The sequence below is a fragment of the Mastigoproctus giganteus genome, chromosome 10 (genome assembly GCF_048544385.1).
Source record: "Mastigoproctus giganteus isolate SK-2022 chromosome 10, ASM4854438v1, whole genome shotgun sequence".
Taxonomy (NCBI): domain Eukaryota; kingdom Metazoa; phylum Arthropoda; class Arachnida; order Uropygi; family Thelyphonidae; genus Mastigoproctus; species Mastigoproctus giganteus.
Genome location: NC_143584.1, coordinates 182383184 through 182394924, shown reverse-complemented (window position 1 = coordinate 182394924; position 11741 = coordinate 182383184). Strand labels below are relative to the sequence as shown.

General features: G+C 40.2%; 1 protein-coding gene across 1 annotated transcript in view; it reads right to left on the bottom strand.

Moving 5' to 3' along the window:
- Positions 1–3147: 3147 nt before the first annotated feature.
- LOC150079601 (putative sodium-dependent multivitamin transporter) overlaps positions 3148–11741 on the bottom strand; it is an 18330-nt gene continuing 9736 nt past the window's right edge. The window contains exons 6-13 of the mRNA XM_090384136.1: positions 8025–8165; positions 6614–6749; positions 6233–6440; positions 5990–6144; positions 4713–4936; positions 3736–3833; positions 3507–3598; positions 3148–3377 (exon numbers count right to left, since the gene is read on the bottom strand). Coding sequence (XP_090240262.1) covers positions 3282–3377; positions 3507–3598; positions 3736–3833; positions 4713–4936; positions 5990–6144; positions 6233–6440; positions 6614–6749; positions 8025–8165 — 1150 coding nt within the window. The 3' untranslated portion in view covers positions 3148–3281. The remainder of the gene's footprint in view (positions 3378–3506; positions 3599–3735; positions 3834–4712; positions 4937–5989; positions 6145–6232; positions 6441–6613; positions 6750–8024; positions 8166–11741) is intronic.

Here is an 11741-nt window from a genome sequence, read left to right as displayed (position 1 = left end):
ATGAAATTTATGTTAAAAAAGAATGGAGGTTAATTTCTAATTTATCCTTATGGTTTTATTTCTTTTCACAAAAATTATTAACAGTTTCTGCTTATAAATACAGTGAACAAATCTGTAGAGGGAATAGATTCAGTTTATTTTATTTGTATTTTATTTTTGAAACGAACACTTCAGATTATCATTTACTCGGTAGATGGCAGCACCGACTAACTACCATCTCGCGTGATTTTGGGTGTGTGTCAGTATCATCGATTTTTGTCCAGATTACGGATGAAACGAAAGGAAAGTTCAAAACTAATTAGCCCAAGTACTATATTTGGAACGAATACTAATTTATTTCTAAAACAGCTGTTTGCACGTTGCAGACAAAAGTAAGAGCAGACAAAAGTAAGAGATGTTCCAGTTGCTCGCAGGCATGGCGTTTACAGGTTCTTAACACAACTACTGTATGTCACGTGATAGAAAGTGTAGAAATCTAAAAATTATACAATATTTAAAAAAAAATAAATTTTACAACGATAACGAATAGTGTTAAAACTACTTTTCTCATGTTTGTGTTAATTAAAAATCGTTCGGTTTGGTTAAAAATTCCACGTCCAGCCTCGATATATATGAAGTGGCCACTTTATTAGGCACACTTACTCCTTTCACGGAATGGAGTGTTCCTATAGCAACAGCGTCACGTATTCGTACTATGCGATATAACGAACGTGTGCACATCAGTAGGGATGCTTTACGTGTTGGGGTCCCTTGACACAATTATCTAGATCCTATGGCAGTGTGCTACTGCAACAGGATCTAGATAATTTGGGCAGATGGGCTAAGAAGTGGCAACAGAAGTTTAACCTTGACAAATGCAAAGTACTACATATGGGTAGAAGTAACCCCAGAGAAACGTACCAACTGTGTGGTACTACACTTAAGGTGGTAGAAAATGAAAAAGACCTGGGAGTAATTGTGCAGGCAGATATGAAGTTTTCTGAGCAATGTAGACAGGCTGCTAGGGCAGGTCATGGGGTTTTGTCAATGATATATAGGAATTTTGCTAGCAGGGAAGAGGAGGTGATTGTCCCTCTGTATAAGGCAATGGTCAGGCCACGCCTTGAGTACTGCGTACAGGTCTGGAGGCCTCATTTTAGGAAGGATGTAGATTTACTTGGGTGTGTACAGAGAAGGGCAACACGATTGGTGAGGGGAATGAAGGGATTCTCTTACCAAGAGAGGCTTAAGTTCTGCAAATTGCAGTGGCTGGAGACTAGGCACCTGCGCGGTGATCTGATTGAGGTCTATAAGGCCTTGAATGGGTTGAGAACGCTGAATTCTGATGGGATCCTTCCACTTGTTCAGATTACGAACCTAAGGGGGCATAAATTCAAATTAAGAAAAGACAGATGTAGAATAGATGTGCGGAAATTTGCCTTTAGCCAGCGGGTGGTTAATTGCTGGAACAAACTTCCATCTGTCGTTGTGGAAGTTGATAGGTTAAATAAATTTAAGGAGGAACTGGACTGGCATTTGGAGGGAATGGTTCGATTTATTATTTTTTTTTTTTGGCTGATGGTACCAGCTGATGGTACCCTTGCTTTCTTGCATCACATGCCACTACTACTACAAGTTGAACAATATTTAGATGCTACGAGTAATCTAGAAATTGTTTCCCAAGCAGGCTCATTCCTTCGTGGCTAGGGTATCCATATGCGATTGGGTCCGTAGGCCGCCGTAGCTCAGTGGTCAGAAGCAGGAGTGCAGTAGCACACACTCTTTGAGTAGATCGGGGTTCAAGGCCCTGACTGCTAAATACGGTCGATCTGCCAACCCCCACCGGACCAGCGTGACAGGTTATGGTTTATTCCCTCAACATGAATTGTTGAGGAGGCTTCCATCCTGCAGTGGTCTTATAATGGCTGCAGTTCATGCGATTGGGTTCTTCCAAAAGGATAATGCACCGTGTCACAAGGCCAAAATTGTACAGAGCCTGTTCCAAGAATATGAAAGGATTTGAGTCTATTGAGGTGATCTCTCCTAGTAACTAGATCAATTGGTCACGTGTTAAGCGCCAAAGAGTTAGCAGATGTCAGTGTATTGTGTCTGTAACTGAGTGTAAAAAATGAGTCCCGGGATTAAAAACCTTCCCCTGAACTGGGTAACTTAGCCACATTGTGAAAAAAGCCCATAAAATTTTCTTGTGTCATTAACGGGATCCGAACTTAAGCATCTTCCACCCGGTTTAGGAGGATGGTGATTATAACCACTGTGCTAACAGCGAGGGCATCACCAAATCTAAGGCCAACAGAACACCTTTCTGATGAGGTGAAACGAGCTGTTCGAAGTATAGATTTGCAACCAACAAATTTGTAACACTTGTGGGAATCCATTGAGTCAATGTGGACCAACAACATCCTTGTTGCATGTTGCCGACACATCGTTGAATTCATGCCATGGCGAATCTAGGCTGTTTGTTTTGAGGACTAAAGGGTGGGATCTACTTGCTATGTCGGCGTCCCTAATAAAGTGACCACTCAGTTTATGTTATGTATTGGTGAAGCACATCAGCTATTGAAGAAATGTAAAAAACCCCGTTGTTATACAAACCGTGGTAAGCGTTAATTGTCAGAATGAGGGAATGTACACCATCCTTTAACAAAGTACCTGTTTCAGTACTTTGTTGAACTAATTACTGAAAATACACCATACTAAACCACTATTGGGGAAAGTATTTTAATAAGTCGGAAATTCACATTTTACCCTCAGCACAGTACGCCCTCGCTTGCCTAAGCAGCAAACGTTCCACCAATGATAAGTTTCAATAGAAATATTTGTCCATTACTCACACAGGCAATCTTTTAATGTCACTTCTGAAATCAACCCCCATAATCGATAGCAGGACAAAGTCAAGCCAATGGAGCAATGCAACTCGCAGAAGTTTGTGGGTAGCACAGTTGGTAGGATCGAAGTCCTCCCACATCGGGTGGAAAAGACCTGATTTTCAGTCCAGTGGATGACGGGAGCGATTTGTATGGATATTTTTCACATCGTGGCTGAGTTAGTCGGTCTCAAGCGAGGGTAGCATGGTTTTTCCTCCCGGAAACCCGTTATACACGGTGCAATATGCCCTAGAACCAACGATACATCACACTTCATGTACCGTACAAAATATTTAGCATTTATTGTAAAAAAATCTCAATATAACAGGAGAATTGAGATAAAAATATCTCATTAACAAATTAATACACCTTTTTATTTACAGATAATCCACCAACTAGAATGGCAAGACATTGCAGCTATAACCGTTCTGAAGTCGGAAATGAAGTTTGCTGATTGGATTCTGTCTTTTGTGGACTGTTCTCATTCGTAGCTCCAACGTTTAACGATTTCAACTGAAAAAGAACGGAAAATGATAGTATAAACATTTTATACAAAAGCACAGTACGTTTTACTCAAAGTTTGAAAATTAAGAAAGTTTGAAAATTAAGAAAGTTTTAATCAAACTTTGAAAATTAAATTACATCTGATTGTCCGGTGAAATTCCCATCCATTAAACCAAACCACCTCCAGACAGCAGGACTCAATAGCTCACGATTGACTGATTTATTTGCACCTATAAATGAACATTGAACATAAAATAAAATGTAGTTTTTCGTTTTTTGTATTTGTTTTTGCACTACTTACTGTATATCTATAATGTTAAGTCGAATAAGAACTTTATTTTTGACCTAATTTCAAGACTCCACTTACCTACGCACAAGCTGGCAAGGTAACCAAATATAACAGTTGCTGTGACGCTTATCACAGGATACCACATGTAGGATATCTTGTACAGGGGAAAGACATACCTAGAACGAAACATGAATAGCTGTTCAAGATTAAACCATCAACAAGATTAAATTAATTGGAAAACATTTAATGTAACTTCAGAGTATAATAACAAATTCGAAAAGCAAACTTTTTGTGGAGATTTTTTTATTTCTTATAGCAAACTAGTTTCCATCGAGGCATTGTCGATAGAGAAACAAATTTGCGCCAGATTTGAAAAAAAACAAATGAATACAATATTGGTATAGATTCGAAGACTGCCAAATATTGAATTTACAATGTAATTGTTTAAGATCTGAGGATTGTCTTTTAAATAAACTCCATAGATGGTTTTTTTTTATCATTCATTAAATAGGTGCTTGGGGGAGAAGATTGACTTGTCTTGACTTTTTGCACAAACCTTATACTGTATCTCAGTTTCGTTATAGAGAGGCAAAGGAACAAAGGGCGGTCTTACTTCGATCTTATCAAGATGGGAGGAACTTTTATGTGCTTTTTTTCAATGGCCAGGTTAGTCGGTCTCGAGCAAGGTCTGCATGGTTTTATATCTGCCGAAAACCACTTTTTTATGCCAAAATAGGCAAACCGACCGAATAATTCATAGAAATACAGACAATAGGCACTAGCTGGCACCTTGCGGGTTACATCCACAGAAAATACATCGCCTATTTTTACTCAAATGCTGTTATATCAGCTGCCCCAAAAACAATCACGATGAATTCTAAACTTTTCTGGCTAATGGATGATTGTACTGAATATATCAAAAGCATAATGAATTTTATATCTTGTGGGGGGGGGGTACTTTTTAAATGTTTATTAAACAGATCTAATATGTAAAAAGCATCTCCTACCCCTTTTTTGACTAGTGTTCCATTGACAGAATTGCCTTACCTTCTTACCTTTCGTCTTCGCCAGTAGAATTTCGAAGACCGACTACACCCTCAGTAATGTAGGGTGTTTTAAGAGTGGTCATACTTTCATTCCCTGCATTTATGTCCGTACTGTTAGAGCTACATCCATCGATGGACAGAGGCAATGGTTTCTCAATGGCTTGAAACACCATGGCTCCACCTTGAATCCAACCGGCCAATAGGATCGCACACAAAGCTCCAGTTAGTGCACCCTGTAACATAAAGACAAAATACCATCAAGGTTCGTACACAGTTTTATGAATCTATATTAAGGAAAAGGAATCTAGGCTTTTCTTTTTGGAATTATAATTGTTGTATGCTAATATTGTTTGGTTCACTCAAAAAGCTAATAGAGAATCTTTGCAGAAGAGAGGCAACAGTTTTATTGCTTAATATGTTAAGTCTACAGTGCTGTTTGCCTAACTAAAATACATTCATGTGTTGATATTAAGGACCCAGGGTTCCAGCCATTTGTATGTAGTGTGCTGGGTGTATAAATGCAATGACATGTTCTGTTGTAGTGTTGTCGGCCGGTACTTGGCTCTTAGTAGGTTCATTCATTTATTAATGAATGAAAGCGGCAACACCTGGTCACCACATCCCACCCCCCATCCCTGCCACGAGGAGACGGTCAATATCTACTATCATCATTGTGCGCTGACCTAGGACAAAGTCCCAGGACAGCGTGATTAAAGATGATCTTCCGGTTATATCACAGTGGTGTAAATCTGCAATGTTATGCTTGGAATGACATCTTTTCTCTACTCTTTTGTTGCATATAAATTGATGGAGATCTGCATCCAGGTTCTGGACAGTTGAAGCAGTCAGCTAGGTGGGAACCTATTACAGTTGCTGCGGAGAGAGAGAGGCTCTAAGGGTCGATGTGGGATCCTCCAATAAGAGATGTTTCAGAAATCAAAAGAGCTGATATAGCCTGAAATCAGTTTTATAGTGGTAGTCGGTCTTCTTTCTTCAACTTTTGATTTCATAGTTAGGTAATTGAGGATTGCTATAATGGTGATAATGTGGATGTCATTTGTGAGGTTATGTTTGCGCGTAAACCACCCTATCGTCCAATATTCGTCGGATTGAATGCTGCGGAGTGTGGAACCCGAAGTCCAGATCTCTGAAACATACAGAACGAAGGGTAGAATCATCCTAAAAACGTATTTGATTAATGGTTAATGTTTACGAGTTGATGTTCTTATAAAAATATTCCCATTTAACAGTTTCATCGTTTTGTGAGGCCTCTAAAATATACTTACCTTTTGATTAGCCCTTATGGTAAATGTTCCAAGCAGAAAAATCCCATTAATTGGACCTTCAGCGATACTTTTTATAGAGATGACAGTCTGAAGAACACCCCCAAAGCTGCCAATGTAATAAGCAAGGATAGTACACAGCCCTCCATACAGCAGCACTGTGGATAGACGAAAATATACATTTGATAAACGGAAAACGTTGTGCTGTACAAACTGTACACGCAAATGTATTCATTTACATCTTACCTAGGCATTTCGCCAAAATCACCGCCCTCGTTTCTGACCACTTGATAATTCTCGTATATGGTTTCAAAAAGTCCTCCACAGTTGTGGCACTGATGGAGTTCAGGCAACTCGAAAACGTAGTGAGGGCTCCACTGAACAAACCGGCAAAACAGAATCCGGCAATCCCAGGAAATCGTGTGAAAGCTATCACGATGAAATAAGGAAGCAACTATTCAGAAAAAAGAAAATATCGCTATAAGAACGATTATAAAGCGAGTATCATCGGCTTTTTTAGATAAAATTTTATAATTTTTGTCGTTTAAGATTTTTGTTTGTGTTTTTAGGTGCCAAACATTCATAACTACAAAACAAGCTATTGTTTACGATGAAGAGAAAAGTTACCTGGTCTTTGGATCTGACTGGATCATTTGGATTCAGTACTGGATCGCATTGATAAAAATGAGCGTACAAAGCAATTCCTGCAATACCCGCCACTAAGCCGAAGAAGCAAGCCAATGGCCCACCAAGAAGAAGCGCCCTGTTGAAGGAAAAAAGTCTTTCACTATTAAAGCCACATGGCAGAAATTCTGTCATCTAAATCAGTTGTTAGATTTCGTTGACTCTAACTCCATATATTTAATTAAAATTATTTATTTAAACATTATATTCCGGTTGTCTGAAGCTTAGGACGTTACGTTGTTAACCAAGGGTGGGCATGCATTTAGAGGCCACCTGAAGAGTCTAGGAGGATGACAATAGGGTTGAGGACCATATCTCACAGGCATAGTGGAGTTGGAAGTGAGGCATCTTTCGCAGATATTGATTAATCACAGTGGAGTTACAATTTCCTGTCTCCTGCGCCTATAGAGATACATGAATCTTTCTCTTCGTCTTCTCGAAGTGTTTCTTGAAGGCAACCCTTTTTAGTTCTACAGGCGTGGGATGAGACTCTGGACTCGTTCTCTAACAAGCACTTCAATATCGTTTTTGGCTCGCTTTCGGAAGAAGCGTATTTGGGCAGGCCTTTTGTCGTTTGAAATTGAAGTCCAATTCAATTGGGATAGTTTGAGATTTTATTTCAGTCTGCTTGTTGATGACTTGGGTTCTATGTGTTGGGATTTGAGGTGATAAAATGGGGTCGTTAGCATAGGACTGGAAGCTAGAGTTAAAAACGCGGAGAAAAGAAAGGATGCTGCCTTGAACTCTTCCGAATGCTAATATCAACTAATATCTGTCTGGAATTTAGCAAAGAATCCACTCCAGCTTCCCATATTGGGTGACCAATCCTAATACGGGCCACATGTCTTTTGACTGTACAACATAAGTGCTCTCGGGTAGATCTAAATGTTATGCGAACGGAAAAACCCCAAACTCCCTTCGCCTGAGATCGGTTAAATACATCTCTGATTGAAGAGGCCTTCAGTCATAGGCTGAAATCGAGCCCATACCTTTCCAAATGAGTTGCAGTTCGGGAATGTGCCATGAAGGAGTGAGAAATGAATTAGAAAGAAAGGTAAACTGCTTTACTTTTCCAGAAGGTCAGTTACTACATTCGGACTTCATTGAAGTGATGTTAAGATGGATCGCTTTAAGGTCCATAGAACCCTATGTGTTTTAGCAGGTCAAGACTTAATATTCTCTGGCCTGCCTAGTTCAGGCCTCCAATTCAAACTTGGTGGCTACTGCATGTAGTACAATGTTTCTTAAGATTAATAAATCCAACATTAAAAATCATGATTATATACGTCTGTCAGTACTTTTCTATCAACTTAAATAATTATTGGTTTTAAAAACTACCAAAAGAATTATTTACCATCTGGCTCTTCGAAGTGATGATATGGTCAGGATACGTTGGATCTGTGCTTGATTAATTGCGAAGTCTCTCATTCCAATGACGAAACCACTCATTATCACACCCCAAAACGTGAACCGTACAGTTGGATCTGGATTGAAGCTATAAACAAAGAAAGTTTTGTTTTTTTAAAATACATTTCAGAGGTGCATTTCATAATAATGACAAAAGTAAAAATGGTAATTAATGGTGGGAGTCACTGGCTATCCTCCCACACCTGATAGAAAATTGGGTTCGAATCCCGTCGCTGACGCTAGGAATTTTTATGGGCCGTTTTCACAAAGTGGCTGAGTTAGTAGATCTGAGGAGAGGGTTGCATTGTTTTTTTTTCCCTCCCGAAAATTCCGGTTTTTCATCCAGCAAAATACTGTATACAATTTCATTAGAAAATATATAACCATTTTTTTGTATAAATTTTCAAGCAAAAATAATAGAAATTTTAGAGCGCAGTCTTACGAGGGGTTTCCGAAAAGTAAGGTAACACATTTTTTCTCTCGATGATGTTTAATAATACGAAGATGAAATTACACACCAAGAAATAAATGAACATGCACTACTTCTCCACAGTTTCCAGTTTTATTGATGCACTTGTTTCAACGATGGATCAGTTTATCAATACCAGTACTGAAGAAGTCCATGCCCACAGGTAGTAACCAACATCGCACCGCCTGATAAACTTCCTCATCCGTGGCGAAATGCTTTCCTGAAAGGTGTTTTTTCAGAGGGCCGAACAAATGGAAGTCTGAAGGCGCAAATCTCGGCTGTAGGGGGAGGTGACAGAATTTCCCAACGATTATGGCGCAACCACTCACGAGTGGTGTGGGCAGTGTATGGAGTTGCGTTGTCGTGCAATAAAATCACGCCGCTTGTCAGGAGTCCGGCGTTTGCATCGAATGTTGGCTTTCAGTTTTTCCAACGTTGCACAGTAAAGCTGTGCATTGATTGTTACTCCCTTCGGCAAGAAATCCACCAACAGAACGCCCTGGCGATCCCAGAACACTGTGGCCATGACTTTTTGGACAATGGGAATAGGTTTGATTTTTTGTGCACAGGAGATTGTGGATGTTTCCAGGTCATGGAGTCTTGTTTGCTCTCCGGGGTAAGTGATGAACCCACCTGTGACTATGCGAGCGAGAAAATCCTCGCCTTCGTCGCTGTATCGCAACAGGTTCTCCAGACACATCCCCATGCGTTTTGCTTTGTCCTCCTCTGACAATTGTCGGAGCACCCAGCGGCAGCACACCTTTCGAAAGCCAAGGCCATCGTTAACAATTTTGTGAACAGTCGACTTACTCACGTTCACTATTTGTTCAGTTTCACTCCCCCGTTTCCAAGAAAGATGCCCTTAATGCGCGAAATGTTGTCTTGTCTTGCTCGATGAGGGCCTGCCAGCCCAATGCCGATTTTTAATGTCAACACGGCCCGCTTTAAATTCATTGCACCAAAAACACACCTGCTTCTTTGTCATCACCTTTTCGCCATACACAGCAACCAGTTCACGGTGAATGTCACTTGGTGAAGAGCGTTTTGCTTGCAAAAAGCGAATAACTTCACGAACACCTGTTTTGGACCACACTCGCACGATAGCCGCCATTTTGCAACTGGAATCTGGTGTGAGGTGACAGTATCGCAACACTACACTGGCGGTCTTTTTGAACGTTATTAACGGGTCTATCTGTCCATCGCGTTTCATCTCATTCCCTTTCATCATTATCAAGAAAAAAAAATGTTACCTTACTTTTCGGTCTGCGCGCGTAGCACAGTGGTATTGCCACCGTTCTCCCTACACCAGGTGGAAAAGGCCCGGGTTCGAATCTCGTCGATGATGCGAGGAACCTTAGTGGACTTTTTTCACTCTGTGGCTGAGTTAGTCGGTCTCAGGCGTAGATAGCAAGGTTTTTCCCACCAGAAACTGGGGTTTTACGTCCAGCAAACAGTCAAATGGACCATAGAACACACGCAATTAACAGACATGACACACACACAGCACGGCAAATGAATATAATTATTCGGGTGTCCTAAATATAATAGTTTGGTTTTTTAGTTTTTACCTTACTTTTCGAAACCCCTTGTATATCTTTGATATAAGATCGAAAAACTCAGAATAACTTACTGGGAATTACTTGTAAAGACAACTGACTTTAAATCAAAATTCCACTCCTAATTCTTTTATTGTTCCCTTCATGGATAATCCCATGAGATATCCGCATTGTACACTTTAGTAATACAGCGTTGGCGATATAGGCTTTTCGTTGAAGTACATTATTTAATGAAGTAGTTAGATGTAGTGCGCTTGCGCGAGTTGTGGCATATAGTGTCCGTTTATACTCCTGATATTAATTTAGCTTTAGATAGTTACACTTCACTTTACAGAATGATTCACCCAAACACCAGGTGAATCATTCTGTAAAGGTGACAACGCGTCAACCTTGACGAGCCACACTATCAACTTCCCTAGGGAAATGCTCCCTTTCTACTTACACCTGTCTCAACCATTTATGCTTTTTTGTGTTCTGCCATTTCTATGGAAACGCGAATACAAAAGCTGCAAGCTGAATAGTGCCAGAGCAAACAAACAACTTGAAATTAAAGATTAACTCTTCAAAGTGAGGATTTTTTATTACCATTTCCAGCCAAATGATTTAAAGACCCAAAATCAGGCATGTCACAGAAACAGAATTACACTTGCGACAATCCGTCTGACTAGACTGCCGCGAGGGGATTAGGAACCAACCATTCGATGTCATGCATACAAAGTAACCTTTTGTGACCAATCGGTTAAAACAGTCATCACACATAATTCCAAACAACGTCGGAGAAGGTTCACACGTGTCAAATGCCTTGGATGACTCTGAAATATGTGAACTCCCTTTCTCCCAGACTGAAACTGTCCCTATCGAACAGACGTGCATTGATCTAAGTCAACACTTTCAGTGAAATGCTAGTTCGCCTGAACCTTCACTCATGACCATCGCATGTGATGAAACAGTGGGCAATGGAATTTCCCACCGTTTCATCTGAGTCCGCTAACCAGCCCAATTTTTCATCTGAAATTAAGGATCAAAATTGTGCCTCGAACGTTAACGTATTTTCCACCTCAAATCGGTCACTAATCGCAACAGGCACTTTCCAAGATGAGGGTGATTCTACAAGAATTAATGCCAAAGTACAGTGTCGACTCCTCGACAGCCAGAGGATTTCCATCATGCCTCGGTTCAGAGCATAGTGGACTCCCCATCTTAATATGAGTTTCAAGTTAAAACAGCATCTGCACAAAATGTGGAAGCAGGCGCAAACTATTCAACATAGGATAGCTTATTCTAGAGCCCGCGCAACATTTAACAAGCAGAAATCTCAAGCAATGATGCATTATATGGATATAACCCTTCGTAGAGGAAAATGCCCCTCCTCTGAGCGGTCTTTTGATTTTCTTCTAAATTTTCAACCTGACCAGTGGCTTGACTTTAATGTCCTGTTCTTCATACACCAACAACTGGAACCTCGCCTGACACACTGACTGCAGTATCAATCTCCAGGTAATAGCTTATTGCTGCCATTAATTCTACACCAGCTTCTGCTACGGCAGGTGCAGATGGAATCCCCGCATTCATTATCAAATGTTTTAGCCTATATATTTTGGATACCCTTCTAACTATTTTTAATGCTATTCTTTCAAGT